At 44.1% G+C, this 26,675-nt stretch overlaps 2 protein-coding genes across 2 annotated transcripts in view; one reads left to right on the plus strand and one right to left on the minus strand.

Annotated features, from left to right (window-relative positions):
- Positions 1-12,285: 12,285 nt before the first annotated feature.
- Positions 12,286-26,675, plus strand: part of T265_08837 (hypothetical protein) — a gene marked incomplete at both ends in the record, with an annotated part of 54,337 nt that continues 39,947 nt past the window's right edge. The window contains 4 exons of the mRNA XM_009174749.1: positions 12,286-12,346; positions 16,856-16,995; positions 18,879-19,472; positions 21,580-21,894. Coding sequence (XP_009173013.1) covers positions 18,910-19,472; positions 21,580-21,894 — 878 coding nt within the window. The remainder of the gene's footprint in view (positions 12,347-16,855; positions 16,996-18,878; positions 19,473-21,579; positions 21,895-26,675) is intronic.
- On the minus strand, positions 17,774-23,212 carry T265_08838 (hypothetical protein; the record flags this gene model as incomplete). Its single annotated transcript, XM_009174750.1, has 3 exons — positions 17,774-18,020; positions 22,990-23,050; positions 23,140-23,212. The coding sequence occupies 3 exons, from the start codon at positions 23,210-23,212 to the stop codon at positions 17,774-17,776; spliced, it is 381 nt and encodes a 126-aa protein (XP_009173014.1).

The raw sequence follows: 26,675 nt of genomic DNA on the forward strand, positions 1-26,675 counted from the left end.
TTACAGTATTCATCATCCTAGACTGTGGTTTGCTCAGGTGGAGGCAAATTTTGGAATCCGTCGCGTTAGATCACAACAAACCAAGTATATTTGCATTGTTGCACATCTTCTGCCTGAAGCTGCCGTCGAAATTGCTGACATCATCTACGAGAAACCCTATGTAAACCCACACGATGTACTAAAAGATGTATTAAGAGAACAGCAGCCACCGATGAACAGGACCACCGTGTTTTACTTGCCGGCGTGGAACCAGGTGATCGTACCCCCGCTCAATTGCCCCGACATATGACACAGCTACAAGGGAAGCAGGCGGTAAATGAGAGCATCCTCAAGGAGTTGTGGTTGCAAAACCTCCCTGGGGATATAAGGAAAGTTTTTTCGGTTGTTGACAAAGATACAACGCTGCCAAAATTGGCCGAATTGGCTAACCAAGTGTTTTCATGCTACTAAGCCCTCTCCTTCAGTGCAATCAGTAGCCATAACTGCAAACACAGTCTGATGTTGAAGCTCTGAAGCAACAGGTTTCAGAACTTTATCTACAGATCCCCCAAATTTCCGCCAAACAAATTCACCGCTGTTGCTCAACTTCACGATCCCATCCTACACGTTCACGTTCATTCTACAACCGTGACGAGTCCACATGGATCTGCCGATACCATCGAAAGTTTGGCTCAAAGGCACGTAATTGTGTCAAACCCTGTAACTTCCATCGTCAACAGGGAAACAGCAAGGCCAGACAGTAACGGCGACAACTGTTCTTGGCCCCAACGCAACTCGCCTTTCTCACGTTATAGATAACCCGACCCACAGGCGTTTCTTAGTCGATACTGGTTCTGTACAAACTACCATCCTAGGGGCTGATTTCCTCACACAATTTGGTCTTCTAGTAGACGTGAAAGGTCGCAGACTGGTGGACCAAGCAACCAATTTGAGCATCGCTGGAATCCGGTGCTGTTCAAACTTCCTGCAATCAAGGTCCTCATCCCCGATTTAGCTGGCCCATATGCCGCCCTGATCAAGGAACACAAAGAATTATTCCAACCTTCAGCTTTTCTAACGCAACTGCACCACGAGGTCACACACAAGTTTCCCACCACCGGAAACCCTGTGTCATCGCGTCCTCGTCGTTTAGCACCAAACAAGCTGGCTACAGCCAAACGTGAGTTTGAGCACATGCTCGAGTTGGGCATTATACGTCCATCTAGTTCTTCTTGGGCATCACCANAAGACTGTTATCTCGAAACTCAACCTTGTCCGTGCTTATAACCAGATACCAGTAGCCACTGACGATATACCGCAAACGGCAATTACCACTCCTTTCGGCTTATTCGAATTCCTCCGAATGCCCTTTGGTTTACGCAATGCTGTCCTGACCTTCCAACGCTTCATTGACCAAGTCTTACGTGGGTTAAATTTCGCCTACGCCTACACAGATGATGTTCTCATTGCCAACAGTTCACACACTGAACATATGCACCATTTGAAAGCCGTCTTTGAACGTTTTCGACATGGTATCATTCTCCAAGTTGAGAAACGTGAATTCGGTGTACCTTCCCTCGAAATGCTTGGCCACTTCATCGACCATAAAGGCATCAGACCACGACCCTCAAAAGTAAACACGTTGGCTGACTACCCCGCCCCAACTTCCGTAAGACAACTGCGTCGTTTTCTGAGTTTAGTCAATTACTACCGTCGATTCATCCCCGAGTGCGCTCTTGATTGCTGAACCTCTCACTAATTTACTTCGAAAGGGTACTCGCAAATTAGTTCTTAACAAACGAGCTCTCTTAGCATTCAACCGACTGAAATCTTGTTTGACGCACTCGATGTTCTTGAATTATATTCCATCCAATCCACACACCAAGTTGTACCCCACCACGGATGCCTCGCAAGAAGCAGTCGGTGCAGTCTTTCAGACAATGAAAGATGCAGAATTTCAACCTCTCTCATTCTTTTCAAAACGTCTGCAGCCCGCACAACCCGTTACAGCACGTTTGGGCGAGATTTATTAGCTATATATCTGGCAATACGCCAGTTTCGACATCTTCTAGAGGGTCGATATTTCTCAGTTTTGACGGACCATAAACCATTGATCTTCGCTCTCTAAAGTACGTCCTATCGATATTCTCCCGAAGAAAGCCGGCAGCTGGCATATATATCTCAATTAACGACTAACATCCGTTATATTGAAGGTAAATCAAATGTAGTTGCCGATGCACTTTCACGTATGCAGATTGATTCTTTAGGCTTTAGGGAGTTTCACTTATCTGAGCTGGCTGTACATCAAAAGAGTGATACTGAACTCATGCAGTCTTCCTTTCCGTCGCTAAAGTTACAACTTCCTATATTCACTTCAACCGAAAGAGTCACGTGCGACGTCTCCACAGGTTCTCCCGGACCACTTATACCTGCTTCGCGCCGTCGGGTGATTTTCAATCAGTTACATAATTTGTCGCATCCAGGTATCCGAACTACTCGGAAGCTGACAGGCGATAGGTTCGTGTGGCCTAATATGAATAAGGACATCACTAGGTGGGCTCGTGAATGTATTACGTGTCAAAAGTGCAAAGTCCATCGACATACTGTTACTCCTCTCAGTCATTTTTCCAGTCCTGATAGTCGGTTCAGCCATGTTCACATAGACCTTGTTGGCCCGTGGCTTCCGTCACACAATTTTTTGTATGTTTTCACATTCATTGCTCGTCTTACACGCTGGCCTATCGCCGTGCCGACCAAAGGCACTCCAAAACCGTGGCTGAAACTCTTCTCGAGTCATGGATTGCCCATTACGGAGTACCAACGACAATCACTACGGGTCGCGGCCCACAGTTCCAGTCTTCGCTCTTTCGAGACCTTAGCCGTCTCCTTGGCTCGACGCACATCCACACTACCGCTTACCACCCGTATGCCAACGGTTTGGTCGTGGCGTCTTCATCGGTAGCTGAAGGCAGCACTGACTGCCCACGGTAATCATCAAAACTGGACAAGGCATCTCCCGCTCGAACTTTTTGGGGATCCGACCCGCAGTGAAGGAAGATTTAGGCTGTTCGACCGCCGAAATGGTTTACGGCAGCCCTCTCCGACTCCCTGGTGAGTTTGTTGCTGAGTAAAAGGGAGCAGTGAGAATAGACCCAACAATGTATGTTAATCGTTTACGCTCCTTTGTGAGACATCTTAGAGCTCAACCAACGCGTTTACACACTCGTGCATCAAAAATCTCCCCAGTGCTACAATATTGTGACTTCGTTTTTGTTATGGTTGATCAGGTGTAGAGACCGTTACAGCCACCTTACGTCGGCCCATACCGCGTTATTTCGTGCCGACCTAAATATTTCCTCGTGGAAAAAAGAGGTGTTCAAGATACCGTCAGCGTCGATCGACTAAACGTAGCACACGTTGATCCCACCATATACTCTACTATCAACCAATCACAACGCTTATCTACGCCTCCGCTTAACACGAACGACATAGCAGCTCAAAAGCCGGTAGCTTACAGCCAGTTGTTCATACTCGTTCTGGTAGAAAAGTGACTTGGCCAACGAAGCTGCAGAGTTACACATCTTAGTAGCGTTTCTTATCGAGCGTTTATTTTGTTTATGCAACACTCTAGGGGAGGAGTTCTATGGTGATCCTTCTGATCATTGTACATTAATACTTTTTGCGTAACTTATCATTACTCAAATTGTACCACTTTCTATCTCTCACTAAAATCTCAGCTGATTCCTCTTCTCTTCATACCGAATAATTTTTGTTTAAATGAAAGCAAAAGAAATATGACACAATACAAATTCTGTACCTCGTAAAAGGCGTGTTCCCTTCTGGCTGTGTCCAGTTACGCTGTCAGTGAATTAACGCGCGATGATCTACCTTTCAGACTACGACGGGGTGGAAAGTATCTAGGAACATATTAAGGAAGATCCCAGGAAGGAGATCAATTTGGATTCATTGTGGTGGTAATACCTAACTGTACCAACGAACTGTGAGTTGTATAATCTCGCCTATTTTTACTCACTTGATTTAACTACTTTGAACTGGTATTTGCCAGGGCTATCCACTACAAATGAACGGAACCGCTGTCTAGTGGACTATTTGTACCCTTGTATTTATTGGAATCCCTAAAAATGGCTCGGGCCCACTCGGTAGCTACAACTTTGGTGGGTTAATTTTCTGAGTAGCATACGTGAAGCATTGGATCACAAGCTTTTCAGACATGCAGGGTACCGATTAGCAACAAACGTGTCCGACAGCTTTAAGCAAGCACCATGCTAACTGATTTAAGAGCACCCGAAAAACTTCGTGGATTTCCAACGACCTTTACTCCCCCCTAAGGAAAAGCCGCTCAGTACAACAGGACTTACTGTCATTACTAAACTTATGGAGGCCTTACCAGCTAGAAAGAGGCGCTGTGCCTTTTATTGATGGAGCAAACAGGGACTAGATGCATTTGCTTTCAGCTAGGAGAAATAGAAATTACGTTGGGGAATGATTATTAGTATACTTGCTGCCAATCAGTATCGTCACAATGGGACTGAATGCTTGAAAGCAACCATGTCTTCAAGGCCTCTATTTTTTAATGAGGAATGTATATGTATAGTGAGTTGTTCTGCAAACTGGGTGTGCAAATCTATAAGGTCATTAAACATCACCGACTGTGAAGACGCCACCTGTAACATAATTGAAACTTGGCTTCACCCACTTATATGTGTTGATCAAATGACCTGATTTACGAGCATATCTCTTTCTCCCTATCACAGATATCCCGATGATCCACCACAAACCCCGAAAACAAGAAGCTGCTACCCGCCCACCCAAAGTGACCTTGGGCTATTGTCATACCTGTACTTGAATTAAGCTGTTTCAATACACGCACGTAGTTGCTTCCATTTGGCCTTCTCCCCTGCGTCAACCAACCTGCGTGAAAGTTTGGTCTTTGTGCCTTGTGAATGCAGTAATACCGAATTTAAATCTGCGCGTTTCAGAACCGGCGTGTGCCGTCATTACATATTCATGGACGACGAATACCGCTGAGTTTGCGATATTCATGCTTCACATCTGGCGAAGGGGATATCGACAATTGCTGTAAAAGTGGATCGTTTAAAATGGATGATATTTACATATAGTCATATTGACAATAATAGTAGTAATACTGACATACCGTCGGACATGATCACGCGATTACAGTCTCTACGCTTTTGAAGCACAATGATTTTTCTGCAAAACGTTTGCCAATAGAATGAAACTTTTCGGGCCACAGTGTTGGATTATGTTGCATTTGCGCTCAGACCAAGAGGCACCCTTGTCTCTAGTCATTTTTTGCAATTTGTTTTAAATAATCTTTCGAAAATTTTGGAACACATTCGACTTTGAGCCAGCTGTGCTATGGCTTCGGAGGTGGCTTTACACGCATTTGTTGCGGAATTTGCGGATGTGTCCTATCCATACTTCACAGTATTTACGAAGGCCCTAAACCAATACATGAAGGATAACTATGTGGTATTGGTGCGTTCGTCCAGTAATCAAAGCAATAACGCCCTTTAGGGAATCAGACGAAAGCCAGTAAGCTGAGCGTGTTTTATAACGAAAAACGGTACGCAAAACACCAATGTTCCAACACGGTTTTATCTACGGGGGCCAAGTAAACACTCCACAGTCACCTCTTATTTTCCTAAACACTACCACGAGTGATTTAAGATTTTGTACGATCGGACTCCGGGTAATCGACGGTTAGAAAAAGATGAGTTGGTACCTGCAGGACCCTTCTAAAATATGAAACGCCGTTGTCTGATGTGCGGCAATTTGTGGCCGATGAATTAGGCGAAATCCTTACGGCTCAAGGAACATACAACTACCACGGAATTGTCGGTACGATCGGACTCCGGGTAATCGACGGTTAGAAAAAGATGAGTTGGTACCTGCAGGACCCTTCTAAAATATGAAACGCCGTTGTCTGATGTGCGGCAATTTGTGGCCGATGAATTAGGCGAAATCCTTACGGCTCAAGGAACATACAACTACCACCGGAATTGTCGATCGGCTCTGTACAGTAGGTTCCACAAAGTTGGGCTCGGTTTTAGCAGATGATCTTCTTTTGGTCCTGGCAGAACATTAGGGGATCGAACGCTTTCATGCGCTGCAGTCATAGGAACGCCACTGCAGCCACATATGCTTCTCCCGATGGCAGCGGATAGCGTGGATTTGACACCTTGCAGATGTGGCAAATGTAGACGGAACGCATGCAACAAATCATTCCGGGTAAACTTTTCAAAGCACTTAATATTTGGACTGTGGATACAGGCTTTGTAAATTCCCGATAACGGACGCAACGGGTGCCGAGCGTCCGGTCATGAATGAGTTCCTAGAATAATACGGTTTCTCCTGCGATTAAATTGTTTGACTTATTCAGGGAAATGTGGGCGGTTGGTGGCCCAAATGCGAGCTGCGAGAGTTTTGTTCGGCTATGATATAATGCTGTGCCATTTTCACATCATAAAAGGCAACGGAATGCCCGTATGTATCATATAACACGCATGTTTTTTCTTAACTTAACTTAACTTATATCTTCTCTCACTTCAGAACGTCAGTGGCCAAAGAACGCTACGCACAAAGAATTTCATGCGTCCTAAGAGGACATACGTATTCATCTAAACGATCAATACAACTCAACATTTTATTTCATCTATTTTGAACCCTTTCCGGGTAGAGATGGACGGGTGCGCTCCAGACAGCCTATTAGGCCACACGTTTGTCGTGTGCGTCAGCTAAGTTCGTTCAGCTGTCCGCTATGATTGATGTTATTTTCATGATGCTACCCGATCAACACCATGGCCTTGAAGGCATATTACGCAAGCTACGTTGAAACACTGGTGTTCAGTAACAAATGTGCCCGAGTTTTCAGCAGCAATGAACGGGGCTTGCGCTGTTTTTACTGGTAACAGAAATTATCGAGCAAATTTTTTTTACTGGAATGGCACTCCCGCACATTTTGCATCCCAAGGCTCATGGAGATTGTAGAGTGTTCAAGGAATTATCTTAGCTGTAAAACTACAAAAGTTTCGTTCATTGTAAGTGAGTCATCTGCTGCCGCAGTTCGCGTGTTTTATTACATCTGGCAACTAGTCACAATCCGGGGTGTTTATTGACCCTGAAGTTTCGCACACTTATACAAATTCTCAATTTCGATAATTAACATATACATATACATACATATACATACATATACATACATACATATACATTATACATAAACATTCTACGCTACAAAGTGGTAACCCTAAAAATGTCGTTGCATTCGAGAAATGCAGTCTACTGTGCGAATGCTGAGTGCCTATGTAACTTGAAGGTGGCGGGCAAAGACAGAACGAGGGTGCGAAAATTGTACACTGCCTTGAAGATGGCAAGAAAACTCTGAATTGTGAAAAACGACGAACCAAAGCAGTAAATCTGATGCAGAATCTTGTTTGCAGCGGTCTGACCGGTCAGTTCGGAGTTAGTCTAATACCGCCGACGAGGCTTCTATCCTCGTTGGGCTGTTTGGTCTATGATCAGGGTCACAAAAGGCTTAAGTGGAGATGATGAAGTAGAGGAATCACCAATACGCATGAATGGTAGCAGGTATATTAGAAACACCGGGTACATTAAAACTGTAGAGATTCATTGGTGTCACTGATAGAGTGGATTTGGGTGTAAAAATTCAATGGGAAGGGAGTTGGTGATAACACACAAGACGGGATGTGAGCTTCACGGAAAATGACTCCAGATGAAATAATTCACTGAGCTTCCCTGAAACCATATAGTTTTTGCAGATGCAAAATATGGAGAGGTGCCACTCTTGTAAATATTTTCGCCATTTATGTCTGCTTAGCTGGTTGAATACTTAATTGACAATTGCTATTCTTGGAAGACGCATTCATTATCGTCGGATAGATTGTGCGGATTTGGGAGAACGTAAAGCATGCGGACACCGACAAACCATGCTGGTTTGTTTTTGAACAGCGGAGCTTTGCAACGCAACAGGCAGAATATGCCAGGCCGAGCAAGTCGTCCATCACCGGAGACAGCCAAACCAACCTAGCTGACGCACAAAAATCGTATGCGGCTAGAGGTTCACGATGATTAATCAGCAGGCCGAAGTGCATCCACATATTTCCACTGGGGAAAACACAAAGGTCCGAATTGTACTATGTGAAAATTTGAATTTAATTGGTCGTTTGGTTAGTCCTGGCAGTAAGTTTATGGCTTTCTTGATGCACAGTGTCCATTAAACTATTGATGCCCTCGCATGAGGAGATGTAACTTTATTTGTCGAAATATCAATATGAGGCAGGTGGCTGATAAACAGGAAGAAGTACTTACACTATAGGGGGAGCGCTTCAACATCGACAATCTCGGTGAGGAATTTTTACACAAGGCAACATTCAGCGACTGATTCTCGTCGCGTGGTTTCTTACACCCAACTGCCTACTTACTACAAGTTCTCAAAAACTGAGACTCATAGGATATACATGAGGTCTCGTTAGCAGACGAACGGTCTGGAGTTGATGGGCTCTGTATATCTTTCACGAAATCCTCGTCGTTTCATAACTGTAGCTGACACTCTACGGTATTAGTGCTAGCAGTACTTGTAGTAAGATATTAACTCGCGGGTCCACATCAGCTTCTTTAAAGGGCCGAAAATACGGCCGAACCCAGACTTCTGGGACGTACCGCACTGGAAATCTGTGCTTCGGTCCTGGTCAACGTCATAAGACACCCCCTTTACGGACCGTTTAGCAAGCACACCTCTGCATTTTCCGTACGGGCTAGGGGCCCAGGCCCAGGTCCCCAGGCCCACCCTGGGGACAAGACTAGAAAGCGTCACCGCACGGCGGGTAGGGTCACTTGCCAAAACAGTCAACATAAAAAGTAGTCCGTTTCACACAAGCGGTCATTGATGCTAGTCGGATGGTCACAGAGTACGGAAAAGCTTCAGTCTGTGTCACCAGACCGCCACCTGGGTTGGAGCGCAGTATACTGGACGACCGGCAACAGGTCGTCAGTTGCAGACGTCGAGGCATGGTGAAGCGGGATTTACCCCCTAAAAATTGACTGCTTAATGACGAACATAACCCACCGTACAAAGACGTGAAAACTTATTATTGTGTTCAAGATAATAAGAGGTGAATGAGAGTTGGTTCCTCTCTTCCCCTGGACATGAACACACTAGACATCCGACGCTTTGCGTGCCGTTTATTATGAGTGAGCACGGTCATCTTACTAACTTCTTCGGATTCCTCAAGTTTCCATTTCACTTGGGGACCCGTGCCGCTTATGTATACACCCATTTGAGCACGGTCATCTTACTAACTTCTTCGGATTCCTCAAGTTTCGATTTCACTTGGGGACCCCTGCCGCTTATGTAGTACACCCATTTGTAACGCAAAACAGCCTAGAATACTGGATGAACGCACATAGCCATACTCCATAGCCTCAGAAGCATCAAGCAATAAAAGGAATCAGCCCTAAATTTTTGGAAAAACATATGTGAAGCCACTTCTGAAGCCGTAGCACGGCAAGTTTTGTGTCGAATGCGCACCGAAAGTTTAATGTGGAGAATAATTAGAATAAATCGCGACAAAGTGTAGATAGATTAGGGTGGGTTTCGGTTGCAGCACGCATACAGCAAAATCCTTCATACTGAAGTAAAGGGCTTTATTCCATACGCCAAATTGTGCAGATGAATATATTGTTCCTATTGGGATCAGCGCGCATACTGTATTTTGGGTAGGGAATGTGAATAAATATCTTGAATGCGAATAATGCGCCATATACCAGACAGGCAGAGGAACACTGGGATCATTGTATCGATCTCGCTCTATCAACCGACACTAAGTTATTGCTTGACTTGGAGCCCTTTGGAATCAATTCGCTTGGAGCTCCACTGCCGCTGAGTTATGCCCGCCGAAAGATATAACTGTGACTACTATGTACGCCTTTACTGTGGGTAAAAAAGCGAATTTTCGACTGTCTTTTGGTCAGTTTCGAAGGTTTTTAGAGAAACGTACATATTGGCCAAAGCCACTCCATATGTCAAACTCTCTTAATGCCACAGCTTCAAGTTACAGCTACAAATAGCTGTGAACTCCTCGGACTTTGTGATACTGCCGCGCTACCCGTCATTAAATCACACCTCGTCTCTGGAACGCAATGTGAAACATCCACAGAGAATTGCTCATGTCCACCGAATTTGATTTGTGTCTGGCGATTAAGGGTGTTCGAAATGGTGATCTGCATATAGAGAGGTTGTGCTTGTCATGGTTGGAGTTACACTGGTTGCCCTCTTGACGGTTATGGATGGAGGGCTGTGTTTGCGACGTGTCAGTGGATCAGTGGAGCAAGCCGGATACGTTTCAGCTTGACGATTTGTTAGAAAGAAAGTCATCTAATGCTTCTTCAGAAATGACTTTCTGTGGTCATCGCCCCATACACCAAAATCTTCGAAAAATAACATATAACCACCCGATCCGGCAAACCGAATAGTGGCACGTATATATATACCGGGCCAAGCCTAATGGTAATGCTACTTCCTAGTCAAACAAAAGCAGATATAGCTGGTCTCAACTTACGAGCGGTTTCCACGTCCACATCAAGCCCCAGTCTAATGTCTTGGGTGGTCCTGTGTGCTAGAGATAAAAATCGGGCTCGTGGCGAATTTCCGTGGCCGTTAGAAATTATTTCGTGTAAATACAGCACGATATCGTTTTCGATGACACGCTACAACATTGTGCCAACATAAACAGCAAATGTAACAGTGTTTTGTGGTCGCTCATGTCAAAAAGCACCACCACTCCACAATTTCTCATAGACTCCACTACATGCACCTTTTTGTTTCTCACTGTAAAACTGGCGCATGTTGTGTTTAAATGATGGAGGAATTTTTTCATCTTGGAAAAAATCGCAAAACTGAACGGTTTTAAGCCTTGCGATGGCACACGAAACAAAAAAGCACCCTCATGCAACATAGCGGCTAATTTTTATGAATTCGCCTGAGGGAAGATGTATATTTTGGATTTCATATGGGGACACATTATAAGTTAAGCATAGCCATTAATCCAATTGTCAAACGGTTCACATCCAGAGCAGCAAAAACTTAGGATTACGTCATCAATGAGTACATCTTGTGGTTAAAAGAGCCCGGGCGTTGGAACTTTCACTCAGCAAAGGTACCTCAGTAATCCTTAATCACGGGGGGCGAGACGACCCAAGTGGTGAGAGCGCGAATTTCCTGCACGGAAGGTCCGTGTTCAAATCCAAACTTCCGCCACTCCACTTCCCCTGTCTAGGCTTGGGCAACCTGGCAGTATCCCAGCCCTCGTGCTTCCTTTGGGTGGCATGGCAGCTAGGCACCGGAAGGGTGATACAGCTGAACGCTTTTTACAGAAGACGAAGTTAATGTATCCAGTGACCTTGAAAATTATCTCTAGAACTTTTCTTTAAAGTGCAAGGAGACGGTGATGCTTGGACATTATGCGTTTGGAGGCTAATTTTAAGCTCGCTGGACAGATCAGTTCCAGCTGGTCCAACAGCCAATAACCTCAGTCGGGCTACCAACAGTTGAGCGTTTTACCAACCAACGCATTTAGCTTTCTCTGTTCTGGTGAGCAGCTTAGCACCGTTGTACCTTTTATTCGCACTCGTTCTCCACACGATGGCGATAAAAAAAAGAGAAAAATAATTTCACGGACCTAGTGGGCCCGTGACATGCGAAAGCCCAGTTGTTTGAAAAAACACTGGGTCAAACGCAGTTTCTGGCCTCAGCTGGTTAACGACTTGGTGGGTGTGATAAGAAGAACATGGAAAAGAAATTCATTTCCCTGATCCGTAAACCTGGACCTGACTGGCAAATATAATCGAAATATTGACTCGGCAGTGTAGAGTAGGAAAGTAGAAATGGTTAGAAATAATTATCCGTGAGAATTGTTTGGATGTATGAAAGGATGCGAGGGAAAACATAAGTTAGTAAAGGCTCATCAAAACAGGAACGTAAAAGGGAACCAAGAAAAGTATTCCAATGTCTTAGTACCGAAATTTATTCACTCAGGTAGGAGCTTACTTCCCTGCATTATCTCCAGGGCAAAATGCTCGATTCTCCAGCCCCATTATCTAAGTTAGGTACTCCGAAGTTTTTTTCAGGAGCCGCTAAAAGCGACTCCGCGTTGGACCCATATAATCATTGAACTTTTAACTTATGAACTTCAGTGGCGTAGATTTCAATGGGCTCGTGTAGGCGGCAGTTTGATATTTCAAGGGCAGCAAACGGACGACAGTTGGTGAAGACCTTTCGTAATGTGTTAAAATATTCGTAGCTTTGGTGAGCGGCTAAGCTTATTTAAACTAACCGTGTTTCTTGGTTTGGCTTATACGTTAGAATGAGTTTACGGATTTAGAAGAGTAAAATTGGCTAATAGTGCACCAAATTTTGAACCCTCCTGTACAATGTTTGACTGCAGAAATATATGCTGAAGTGTCACAGTCTTATGATAACCGGACCGATCTTTTATTGGCGTACGGTTTGTTACTGTAGAGCAACACGCTAGTCAGTAGAGATGTGTGTCGCCACTTTTGGGTTGTACTCCATTGTTTTCGTACGGCTGTGAGGAATTCATGAGAAGTTTCGTGGGGTTTCATCAACAAATAGAATCTCAATTTGGTTTATATGCACCGCAACAGCGTTTTTAAGTGTTTGCTCCAGCCGCAGTCTGTCTTTACCTAAGAATATCACTATTACCACATGTGTATCGTTTTTTAAGTATAATCCCCGGCGACTTCCACGGTCTCTAAATGCATGTGATGAGAGCGTTGTTGACAGAAATCAGTGATACGTAAAGCGACTATGTATAAACATACAGTCGAAAATGAGGTATTTATAGTGCAGTTCCAATTTGTATGGGACGAACTAACGAGAAAATGTTTACGAGGTTGTGGTGATAGCATCAGCCGTCTTGTTTCAAGGGAACTCGTGCGACACCACGTGATGTCCGACGGCATTTAGTGTCGCTAACGGGGAGCCTTATAGCCATTTGAACATGAAGCACTATGGTTGCTTTCGACTATGTCAGTCACTCAGCGCTGTTAACAACAACCACCCAACATAGTACGTCACAGAATCTTAACAACATTATCCGGTTCTTGCAGTCTTACATTTCTGAGTGTATGAGTGTACGGTGAGCCTTTCAAAAGCCTTCTTATGAAAGTGATGTCCGGTTAAAATACCTACTTTCTCCGTTATTATTCAGTTTCGTCTTCGATGAAATCATGAATAGAAGCTTTTCAAATACGTAGTGATCAAGTCATTGCTGGTGAGATCCTTGTTGACCTGGAGTACGCAGACGACATCGTTCTCATCTTCGAAGACAAAGGTGGAGCACAAGCCCTGCTGGATAGACTGATCACCGTCGTCCTATATGTCAGCATGCGCATTGCACCTCCAAAGTGCACGGTTATGCTTCAGAACGTGCGGATTCTTCTTAAAATTCAACCAGAAGCGCTAGGTATTGTGAAGGACTTAATGTATTTCGTTGGTCGTACTGGCTCCGAAAGAACTACGTTCGATGAAGTCAGTGAACGAATCTTGAAGACCACAATTACGTGTGCTGGTACACCTCACTTGTGATGTCAAAACGGTTTATCACCGGTCCTCAAGTGTCCTGTGTACCAGGCTAGGGTAATGGCTTTACAGTTATAGGGTCGCAAGTTTTCGGACGAATGATGTGAGGCGTCTTCATGTTTTTTTTACCACCAATCCCTCAGAAGTGTTGCTGGCTTTGGATGGCGTCAACGGATTAGTAAGGAGGTGATTAGAAAAAGGGTATTTTAATTATGCACCAGGCACTACAACCAGGAAAAACATCCATCACTATCAAATGCAGTAGTCATATTCTACGCAAGTCAAACCGCTGTCTAGGTGAGCTTCATGGTTGTACGGCGGCAAAATATAAGCGTCAATACTAATGTTGCTGTTTCTGATGATGATGCAACAAAACAGCTGGAAAACTTTTTAAGCAGTTTTGATCATGAGTATCGGTCGCAATCCGATTTTACCGCACTCTGCAAGATCTGGACGTGAACCTGATACTTAGAGTATTGCGTCCAACTGGAGGTACATTCCACAAGCGCACAAATAGCGGCTACTATGTAAGCAGAAATTTAGCCCATATTTAGACGCATTATCAATACGTCGTTTGATTGGTAACAGCACTTCCCTCGTTACGCTGCCACCGCGGCCAATCGTACAGTATATCAACCTCAGCTGTCGTAAAGCGCCCGATGATGACGGCATGCAAACCTACTGTTTGACTTCCAGGCAATGTGACAGCACGTCTGATGATGTCGACTGCCTAGTAGTTCAGCGAACACTCCTGACTGATCAAGCAACGACAGTCTACATGATCGAGAGACGGAAGGACCCAGTCGTAAACTGCCAGCGTCTTCTGGAAAACCATTTTCAGAGTTCGAAAACGAATGTGTTGGGAAAAGATTCGCAATCAGTCTTGTGCTAAATAATATGGACTAGTGGAATATTTAGTGATCAGTACAGGTACCTATGGTTTTCGCTCAGTTTGGATCTTCCGGGGGACAGTGCAGTTGTAAGAATGTTTCTGTCCTTTAGGCAGTTTATCAAGCTCCTACAAGGATAGTCAATGGACCGGTGGAGCTGGCAGTTGCTCAAGGAATTGACGATACGGAAAGGCTGATGATGTAATTGCAACTGACAGAAGCTGCATTTGCGACCAATCGGGAAACTCATTGACACTAGCATTAGAAGCAGAAGGGTTGGCATCAATAGTCTAATAGCAAACCGTAAGAAAATCCTCGATGTACTCCACTGACTAGTAAGATGACCCCAACAAGCCACGTGATTGCTATACCCCTTTTATTTCCCGCCAGATTTTATTGAGTGGGGTATGTCTAAATTCGTGTCAAATTCGACAGAGTACCAAAGACAGTCATGGCCTATACAGGGGTGCCTTAATTATAGGAAAGGCCATGTAGTGACAATTTGAACTATAAGACAAGTGCTTCGATACTGCTTGGGACCCACTAAGCATTCATGGAAGTCAGTTCGTCACTTTTTGGTGGACGAAACGTAGATACTTCATTTATTATTCGTAAATGACGAAATGGAAGGAATCGGAATGGAATGCCGTCTCCTGAAGAGACAAAACGAGTATTTTGGCGGAATATCCGTGAATTAGAATGCATTGATGAGCGTCTGGGGGTTAAAACAGGGTGATGCTGGTTGTAGAAGTCACCACAATCCGCTCAGTTGAGTATCAAAGCTAGGACGTAGATCACTGCATAAAGTTTCGCTCATATCTTTCATCTGAGTTAAGGGATATCTATGTTGTCTTGGTATGTCCGTTCAGTAGTACTGAACGGACAGTTTGCCGTTCTGAAACACTTCACACCACGACACATCTGTTCCTTCTTTCTAAAGCCGTCTGGCATATTTAAGTATGACTAATCCGATCTTCCCACCAAGACGGATCAATGCTTTGGAGATATCGGTGGTCAAACACTGACAACTTTCATGTCCTCTGTGCCTTTTGGACATGTTTCTGATCTATAAAGAGGTATGGACCAAAATGTGGCAGTGTAAACTCTGTACTTATCAGAAAATTTGACGCCACGTCGGCGCCGTAGTTGTCGGAGGCTGAAAAGGGTTGCCCTGGCCTTCATAATCCGAAGAGTAATCTGACCACCAGCTGGTCCACCGTAACTTATACGATTGCCCAGATAAACAAAATTATCTACCACGTCGATTGATTTAAATGCAAGTATGATGTTTGGGTTTGACCTTGTAGCAGCACTTTACACTTTGTCAATGTGAAGCGCATGCCAAACCATACGGCAGAGTTATTTAGGTTATTTAAATTGATTAGCATTTTTGAGGGCTCTGAGCCAAGGCGGGTAATAACGTCTACATACTCAGTGTTTGTGAGCGAACGTTTCATGAGCGTTTCGACTCCCAAGGTTTCAGAGGCGGGCGGAGAAATTCCAAGCAGAACATCAATAAAAACGCTAAAGAGAAAACGACAGAGAGAGGGCAGGTTCGTCTTTCACCACTGAACTTTGTGAACTCCGGTGAAAGCTTGTCGTACGCTCGTACGCGCCCACAGTAGTTTTCATACAGAGCCCTCACAAGGAATACACATTTGGGGTAGACACCTTTGATCGCCAGACAATACCAAGGCTTCTGACGATCGACAGATTCAAAAGTGGCCTTCAGACCAATGAGAACGACCGACATGGGACATTTGAAGCAGTAATGCTGTTCAGGAACTTGTCTCAAGGTAAAGATATGGTTGATGCAGGCTCGTCCGGGGCAAAACCCAGCTTGGTTTTCACAAATCTGTCTCTCCGGATAATCGACCAAGTTGAGCAAAATAATTTTAGAGGACCTCAAATGTGACGGTTGTTTGGTGGATGTCATGGTGACTTTCGCATGACTTTCTTGTGCCTTTTTCGGAAACTGTAATGATGGTTGAGGGGCTCCATTCTGTTTACTCTCCAAATCTTCCGCAGTACGGTTGTCAGACTGTTCACTGGGACCTCAGCACCTTCCGCCACGAGTGTGGGGTGCAGGCTATCCGCGACTGGTGCCTTGTCGCGCTTGAAGATTTATATCCTAAGCTGAATTTCTTTTGTTGATGATGGGCTGGTGTCAATGTTCCATTTAGGTCAGCTGGGTTAATCCAGTTGAACTGCTGAACTTTCTCTGAAGTGCTCAGTCTATCGCCCAGGATAACAATTGAGGGAGTGAATTGCTGTTCCGTCTTTTTCGCACATTTTCTCACTGACACCTGTCTTCTTTTGACAGGGCGCGGTTATTGTCTGCAGAGAATGCCTTCTCCACCTCCTGTGTCTCCGAAATCTACCGGAGTTGTCTGTCATTCTTCAGGCTTCTGATTATCCGGTGTTTGAGGGGCCTGCGTGAACCACCTAATTCAATTGTTGCTGGCAGGGTATTTTTGGTAGCAGTGTGGTCTGCTGATTTTGAAGATCTAAAATGTTTATTTAATTTGGTCGGATTGTTTGGATAAACGGTTCTGAAGACCGATAACACAGCTGATTTAAACCGCTTTCAATCAGCCTCTAAGCAATCTTCGTCATCCACATGACTGTGGGCTTCCAACAGCTGTCTGGTCAGATTAGGTCGATTTGCTTGAGATGCTGAAACTTGTTGAAGTTGATTATTGGAATAACTGTGCTTTGACATATGTAGTACTGGCGGAAAGCGAAGTGACAATTGGGCTCGTACAATCGTATGACCAGAGTCAAGCGACTTACCATATGAGGAACTACCTTTATTTATCGACGTTCTCCATCGGAAACTGATAGCCACATGGTCCAATTGAGTATATGAGCCTCTCGCGGTTGGTCTTTTTTAAGTAACGTGATGTGATTGTGTTGGAAGTTTATACTGGCCAAGAACAAACGGTGATCTGCACACAACTGAAGCATTCGCTGCTCATTGTCCGTAATCGGCTCCATCAATTCTAAATCTACCACCAAATAGTCTGCCATCTTTAGAATTCATAGCACCCCATAGGTTTGCCATATGTCCTTCTTGCTCACCAAAGCAATCGTGACAGATCTTGATAAAATCCGTCTTTCTCCGTCTTAGGACTGCTGTCTGTCTGGGCGTAACCCGATATGACAAGTAAACACCGCTTACTGCATCGACCTGCATCAATCTTGATTGAGCCGGACAATCGCACAGCACAGAGACAGCTGTTTACTGAGATTCAGTCCAGTGGGGCACCTTCATCGTTGCTGTTGAATGCAATCCGAAGATACCATGAGCCATTGCGCCAAGACCACGGGGTACCCGAAGAGTGAAATGCAGAATATCTGAGATCGTCTTACTCGGTTTGAGATGCATGAATAAAGTGCGATCTTGTATGCGTGTTCCAGAGATACAACACACATCGACAGATAGTGAAAGCAGATAATTACTGTCCAATTTGACGTAGAATGCGGACCTTAAAGTGTGCAATGTGAATCAGATCCCATTAGATTAAAAATGACCGATTTTATTTACTCTTCTGGGAGACGCTTTAGACACGGAACATTATCTAGGGGACTGGCACATGGGTTGCTTACACCGCAACCAAAAACCTTTAATGTCAGAAATTCCCGCACCGCGGTTTGTTTGGACTGATAGTCCTAGTGTGCCACACTCATTTCTGCGGGTATAGTGTGTGTTGCAGGCGGTGATATACGTTCATATCAGACAGTTTGATTCATGGTGGATCCAACAACTTAGGGATTTCGATCAACTTGCAGTAACTAGGTAGATAAGGTGTAGCATCATGCTACAATGGTCTGTAGTTTCTTCTATGCCTGCCTTTTCTGTAGCTTCTGTTGTAGTGTGGGTCGTTCAATAGAAGAGAAATAGATTATGTAAATTAATCATGATATAAATTAAACAGAGGTTTAATCTGTTTAGGCCTACAATCAATCAGCTCGACAACTTTTAAATATCATTTTACCGTTCTTTTCCCTTCAGCCACAAGAGTTTGGCAACTACATAGGTATATTTACAAGCTAAACATAGTAATAACATTGTGAAAGCACTGTAGGACATAGGCTTCATAAGAATTCCCGCGAGAAGAGCAGGAAAAGAAACTTGTAAGCTAAAAACCATTAGTCAGTAGGGTCGATAATTGCCAAACGACATTCATGTCGTTTGCAGCACTAAATCCGCCTCATATCGGATCATGCTCTCATTGAGTTAGGAATAGAGAAACTACGTACTTTGTTCGCAGTAAATTTGGGTATAACAACAAGTTACATGTAAAAGTACTTTCCCTCCACACATGCAACTGCTCTCTTTTCAGGAGTTCACTCAAAGTGCTGGGGATAGAGACCATGGATCACAAGTGGTGTGTTATTCTGCTGCTTTGTGCACTTCTACATTTGTCAACCATGAGTCAGTTTGCAGAGTTAGAAGAATATGACCTCAAAATGCCCGGCGTCCAAACTGAACAGGAAGATGGTTATGTCACATTCTGGTACCCTGTCATGAGCCCAGACCGAACGTTTTACGTAACAGACATTATTCCGAAACCTAATCACTCAACTGCTCATCACATGATACTGATGGGATGCACTGAGTCTGTTCGGCCTGGACCGGCAAGAAAACGAGCTGAACACAGTGGCGCTTGTTCAATATTGTATGCTTGGGCACACAACGCGCCACCTTTACATCTACCGGTTGGTGTTGGAATTGCTGTGGGACCATCGACCGCAATCGGATCTTTTAAGCTAGAACTCCATTATCTGCCGAAAGTTGACTATCCAGACTACTCTGGTCTGACGCTTCGATATACAGTACAAAATCAGCCGCGAGTGGTTGGCGTGTTTTTGATGTTAAGTAACTGGGCTCTCATCGAACCAGGACGGAAGAATGTTACCGTGGATATCTCTTGTCGGTAAGTTTCCGCACGGGAATTTGCGGTTCAGTTGCGCCCCCAAAATGTCCTGATTTTGCTTTTTTCCTACTCACGATTATCTTGCCAATTCCAACACGCGTGACACTTGTCTGCTTCACACGATTTCGGCTGGCACACAAGTTCGAACATTTTTCATTTTCATTGTCCTCGTCCTCAACAGCATCGGTCACCTTCAACCACAATCACTAAAGAGTATGAGAACTCATCCATCTAAATTGGTGACCTCATGTGTAAATAAATACGGAGGTCTGGTGAAAAGCAGGAAGCTGGACAGTGGCAACACTTTTATGGACACTGATCTTCCCAGTCGGTCTTATCACTATGGTTTCCAGCGGAAACAAAATATTAGAGTGGAGCCACTGAAACAAAAAACAGCCCTACACATACACCAACCAACTTCAACCAATAGTGGCATCTGAAATCAAGGTTGTTGGTACGCACGAATCTATAATATCATCAGTTCACTTGAATTTGGACGGACCTTTCAGATAACCATGTTCTGCCATGGAACTTACAGCTTGGGGATGATTCAGCCTGTCCTGAAATGCTGTCAACAGACGCCAACTACGATAAACGTAAACCATCAAGAAACACCGATCAATATGAGCCGACACCCCACCTCCCAATTTTTTAGTGTTGGGCCGATTGTTAAAGTTTTGTCCCCGCATCTAGCCGAATTTTTCTCAAATGTGTAACTATCTGTATCTATGGCAAACAAATCAAAAACACGCATATTGAGCTGGAGGACTTGTAACTTCGCTTGGAATGTCTTGTTAAACACATGTACGTATTAACATTGGTAAGTGGATTTTTCTCGAACATGGCAAACCCCAGGGGAAATTCACTCGTTGAGAGGCCAGGATGACGTTCTCTTTTATTAACAGAAAGACTACGTCTAAAAATAGGAGAGATAAACAAACTTGCTCCATGGTGCGCCTTATTCTATGGTCAGCGTGCAATATAATGGTGCTTTAACTTAAAGTAAGAAAACAACATTTATCACTGAATCCAGTCGTCGCAGTGAATCATTACAGTTTGCCCGGGCAATTCGGTCGCAACCTGATTAGGAACAAATCAGCTGCCTCCAGTATAATCTGAACTATCAATATCTTCTCGAATTCCACATGCTTGCAAGCCTGCCTTGTCAGTCAAGTCAGTCTGAATAGCTTGCACATCGGTTCTTAGTAAATGTTGGTGTCCAGCTATCTGGTACACTACCTTGCTGACCCTAGGACTTAAGAGCATATAATCAAATGCAAGAAGTGCCACCAAGTTCTGTTCTATTAGGTTCCTTTTGAATGGGCGGTCTTATGCCAAGTACCACAAGAAAACGGTTGGCAAATGCAATCCAGTTAAGAATACACACGAGCAGTGGTCCACTGCTCAGCACGAACCGCGAGGATAGCTTAACTTACAGTGATTTATCAAGAGCGATTTTTCGTCAATATCCAGTAAACTATGTGGATCGCACGTCCGAGTGCCTATCCGATGGAATTCATGGGTACAAACCAAGCTCCTTGAGAACTCGACTGGCTTGGCAGGTGGCCAGTACGATTGCCGCAACTTGATCCATACCAACCAAACGGCAGAATCGTTTACTGGGTGACACCAAAATGTTCTAACACAGTGCGCCAAAGATTACTGGGAATGGCAAGATGGTTACTTGACGCCTCTCTGCATCAATTAGAAAAACACCTAAAGTCCTCGCGATCGTCTTGACCAAACAACCACAGATCTCAGCAACCAAGCAAATCAATCAAGTGATGTCCTTGTTCTAAATCTATTGTTGAGTTTTCATTACCTTTATATTCTTGTATCCCACATACACTCCATGTTCCCATGATATAGCGAAAGCAGGTATTAGAATAGAAAGTTCTCTGAAAGACATCATCAAAGTTTGCAAGCCTTTGTGTTTTTATTCAAAATGCGGATATTCTGAAATGTTTACCCATCTACATGTACACAATCTACAGTCTATTCTGTCACTCGTACATGAATCAATATCTATTTTTTATACTTTTCAACAGATCATCATAACGACTTTAAAGGGCGTATAAATTTGTTGTATTTACGCCTACTCTTCCAGGGTCCCTGACGGCGTATCCATCACATTAATGGCGATGCGTACTCACGCGCATGACCTGAGTCGAGCTGTTGCTGGCTACCTACTCCCTCGGGGTCAACCACCAGCACAACTGCTTGGAATGGGCAATCCACAATGGCCTCAGGCATTCTATTCACTGAAAAGTCTCAACGCCAACTTCAATTCGATTGATATATCTTCCGGGGACATCCTTCTAGCACGATGTGTTTACGACAGTACCAGTCGCACCAGAGTGACACAAATGGGTCATACACACAGTGATGAAATGTGCAACCTATACCTGCTATATCACACCAAGTAAGTGCCGTGGTCGTGTCTATTCTCTTTTGCAGTAGATTATGTCTATTGACAGTGCAATAGGCCCTCTTTTCCTCTGTAGTGTCCCGTTGTCTTGTTTTCCAGCCTTTTCATAGTTCATTCTCCAGTGTTTGCATTTTAATCAAACAGCGATATGATCAACCCTGTAAGATGGAGCTTCCCACGAGATAAGAATTTGGTTGGGCTCTTCTTGAGTGGTCAAACGTCACTCAAAGAGCAGAATACTCCCCTTTTCAAGGGAGCATCTCCGAAGCAAGGCCAAATTACCAAGTGTCAATGACATCGTTTTACCTTAGCCACGACCTAGTTCGATATCTTCTCGAGAAGAGGTCTGTCCAGGAAAGGAGTTACTTGGAATAAATTATAGGGTTTGCGTACGTTTTCAAATGCAAAGATTGTGTTCCAATCCAGGATATCGGCTGTATGTGGTGTAGAGGTGTGCGGAACACTGAATCGTGTCACAAGGTACAACTCGTCTACAATCAGCACTAGCGGTAATGTTCGACACGATTATCCTAGTGGGGCGGATGCTCCGAAAAGAGAATATCCTTGGATATCTAATTTTTATGGGTAGTGGCTGAAGTACAAAAAGACCACAGAAACCTCTGATACAGAAAGGTTAAAACATTCTGCTAGTTTCTTTTCGTATGCCAATACGGAGAAGTGCGCTGTGAGGGAATTTACTTCCTAATTTGCAGTGTGCCAACTTGTGAAGAAGTTCTGACGAGGGATGGGAACAATCTAAAAAAAATGGAGGTTACCTATAGCCAGGAACTGCACTGCGACTATCTAACATACCCCATTGTCATATCTAGACATAAGTGCCACAAATCACTTTTGAAAACGCACTCACTATTTACTGAAGTGCAGCAGCAAATAATTTTTAAGTAGTCACATGTACGGAATGAAAATTCTGGGAGCTGTACGGAAGCTCCTCAAAAAAGAAAGCAATCTGTTCTTCCTTGGGATTGAACTCTCTACAGGGTAACTTGGTAACAAGCAAAGCGCCCAGCATTTCCTTTATAGGTTGGTAATATTCAGAAAAATTGCTGCCGTCTCATCATCATCATCAACATGGATACCATGACGTCAGTTTTCAACACTGATGCTTCGCTGTCGTACAACCATGATTTACCTGAAAGTCTTATGGTGAATGAAGGAATAAAGGTGGACAAGGAGGGTACTAAGTACAACGTTAATGCAATCATTCCGAGGTGCATACACCTCTAGACACAAATTCAGGCAATCTGGATGGCAACTGACAACCGGAACACCATTTACATCGATTAGCAGCCATATCTTGCAGCGTCTCCAACTAGGCGCATTAGGAATCACGCGTTTCCCTTCCTGGAAGGCGAGTAGCACCGGCGGCAACCAAGCGTTTCGTAATCTCCTTCACATCCCTATGCCAGGTCACCATTCTGCTTCCGCCACTAAATTGGGCATGAGAAACAGCATCCTCTCCCGCGAACGGTGGTTCGGCATACGCAATACATCGCCTAACCAACGCAGCTTCTGGTTTCCTATGGAGGAAAATGTTGGTAGCTTGCGCAATCGAAAACTCGCTTTCCAATTTCCTCGTTACGTATTTTCTGATGCCAATCTACACGAACTATGGTCCTGAGACATTCCTTCATGGGCCCCATCTGTCACACTACAATCAGAACTAATGCAAATTCCAAGGTACTTCCAAGGCACAACAACTTTGAGTGTCTCTCCCTGGATTGTTAGTGGCGCGTTTAGTGACTGCATGCCCAGCATCATAGCCTTACACTTCGTGGGTGCAAAGTGCGTACCAAAGGACTTGGGCCAGTTCATCGAAAAACAGTTGCGCCCTCAGCTCCTCTTCGGAGAGGAGAGCAATTTCGTTTGCATATTCCAGATCGACAAGGTTTAAGTCAGAGGCTATTTGAACACTATAGCTTTGAAGACCACTGAATATTCGTCTGCCCATCTCATGCGTGATAAAACCGGGTCACTCCCCACGCATAGAAACATGCACCAATATGGAGTTCTCTCAGTCTGGATACCACTCACTTAGACCACGGAATGATATCAGCAAACTCAGCAGAAAAAAGATGTGACAATTTGGTTTAGAAACAACAGTAGACATTAATGACCGTTCTATACGCTATAATCGAAAAGCGAGTTAAACTCGACGACATATGTGGAGTTGACCATTGATTTCATCATTCAACTGAAACCCAGCTGAATCGCTTGTTAACGATGTTTTCAGTTTTTCATTGACACACACTGGTTTTTCGAAAGACGCAGTCGAATCCAGAAGGGCACAGCCACATCAAAACTTTCATCTCTGTTGCGTGTCATCACGCTGGTTTGGAAGATGGATCGCCTGGTAGTGGACTTCAGCATCATGTCAGCTGTAGGGTGGATGGGTGCAAACAATTCTACCGCGAACTGTGGTTGTATCTCACTCAGGAATAAAGTTTATTATCAGTCAAAACGAACGGTGAATTTTGAAGCGCGGACATTGGTCACTTGACTCAAATGATTACTATTTAGTTGTTGGTGGTTGCGGGATTCGTAGAATTCACGTTCACATCGCTCTCGTTTGAACAGTCGTCCTCCTGTCCTGGAGCCAACATTCTGGTGACCGGGATGTGGTTGCAGGCTGCATTCACTAAAAATCAGACGAGTACCGGTCTGTACAGGTCGGGTGCCCTCTGTATGTGGTCGTACCACGAAATATGGTGACAGAGGTCAATGGAGCGTCAGGTTTTGCCAACCCAATGATTTTTCCTCCACACAGTCATGGAAAAGTTTATTTCGCTTGTTCAGTATGCTTTTATGGGGTATTGATTTCGGGGGATTGTGACCATTAATTGCTTCTTCCGGTCAACCATATTCTGTTTTCTGGAGTAAAATACTCTTACCGCAGCGTCTTTTATCTTTCAAATGAAGAGCACTATGAATAAAACCAATAAATAATTTTTTAACGTTAAATCTAACCTGTAAATTAATAACTGTGGTCCAGAGAAACGAGGCATGTCTGATAATGTTGGTACAAATGCAAAGCCCATGAAATTTTAGTCAGTGTGACAGGAAAATTTAAGTTCAATTCGCCATATGGTGGGACATCGTTAGTCCTCCAACCGAGCGAAATTGCATGCAGTTTGTTCCGGTCAGTCTCACTGCACGTGCCGAAGACGCAAGACGTGGGTTTTTACTTAACAAAGCAGTCTGTTACTGCCAACGCATGAAGGAATGTATGCGCCACACAGCACGAACGGAGTGACATACCCACGACATATTTTCAAGTATGAACTGTACGCAAGCAACTTTGCTGAAGTTTTCATGTGCTTCCCGATTTTTTATGAGAGCAAATTTGAAATTGGAGGGCTTTTTCAACCTCCAGCCCCAACAGCTTTGCTGTTGCCAAAATTAGACTAAAATCAGTGACGCTACCAACCGCAAGTGATGATGTCCCCAAGATTGGTGGCGAAACATTTGCAAGCTAATTACTGGCTTCTTGCAGACATCTTATGACAACACTCTTTGGAACATCTTAAAAATTCCATCTAATCATGTATAGCCGTAATGCACTACTCATAAGGTTTCTGAAAATTATTATTCTGCCCACGGCCGGTTCATTAGGTAGGCACATTTCCCGAGATTCCGTCAAACTTATGCTCTTCCCGAAAAAGATCATAAACGAGAGATTCCGCTGGGTTCCGCATGAGTCTCTCGCATAACCTAATTGGTTTGCAAATGAGTGTATTTCTTTCATCTGGACATCCTTCGATAAATCACAGAGCGTCATGCCATAAAAACGTCTCCGTGATATATAGTCCTTTTGTGGTTGAAACGATATGGCATGTATTGTCCATGATTTCGACTCGCAGTGCTACAAAAGTCCTCAGTTCTCTACACTTCACGACGGGTGCTCTTATCGCAAATAGACGAGAGATTGTATCCGAACTACTAAGGCCCAATTTGTCACTACAACGAACATGGCGGATGCCTCCAGCAGCATGGCTTTCCGCTACCCCAAGATCCATTAACCGAATTGTAACTCATCGAAAGCCCAGTTAGAAGTGAATATTCTTGCTGTGAAGATGAATTAATCAAAGGGTCGTTTGGCGTGTCGGACTAACCAAGTTTGAGCACCTTCGCCTGTTCAGACACTAGAATTCTACGTCCATTATGCCCTGCTGTAATATTGGCGATGTGCTCACTTCACCTGCTAGACATCTGTCATTCGAGTCCCGATACGGCTATAATAAAAGCAAAAGCTAGTAGCTTCCTGCCTTAACACGGGCTAACCGGAATAACTGCGCCAGGAGGAATGTCCAAATGAGTGCGATTTTAATATGATCTTGGAAACTACTTGATTGTGTTTACTCGTCTTCAAGGACAACTATGCCAAATTAATACGTTAGAGTCGTTAACAAACGAGCCCTCTCTGTTGCATTTGGAACAGAGTGACAGTCAGCAAAGTGTTGTTCATTATCTGGCGCTTTGCTCAAAATAACGATAACCGATATCTTTTCAAGTGTATATCCTGCTCTGGGTCACTTTTTGTTCATTCGGACAGGGAAAATTGTTTTTTTTGGGCGATCCACCATCCACTCTGTTGGACGTGCGAAGTACGTCGTGAGAGCCAAAAATCACTGGTTTCCCTGAGTTTTACTTTTGCAATTGCCATAAAGTAGCTATATGACGGTTTACTGTTTTTGTAGGTAAGCGGCTTGGAGATCCAGTCATTAAACAAATCTAACTAAGTTCGTTTCAGCAACCTA

Source organism: Opisthorchis viverrini, assembly GCF_000715545.1.
Source record: "Opisthorchis viverrini unplaced genomic scaffold opera_v5_239, whole genome shotgun sequence".
Lineage (NCBI taxonomy): Eukaryota > Metazoa > Platyhelminthes > Trematoda > Opisthorchiida > Opisthorchiidae > Opisthorchis > Opisthorchis viverrini.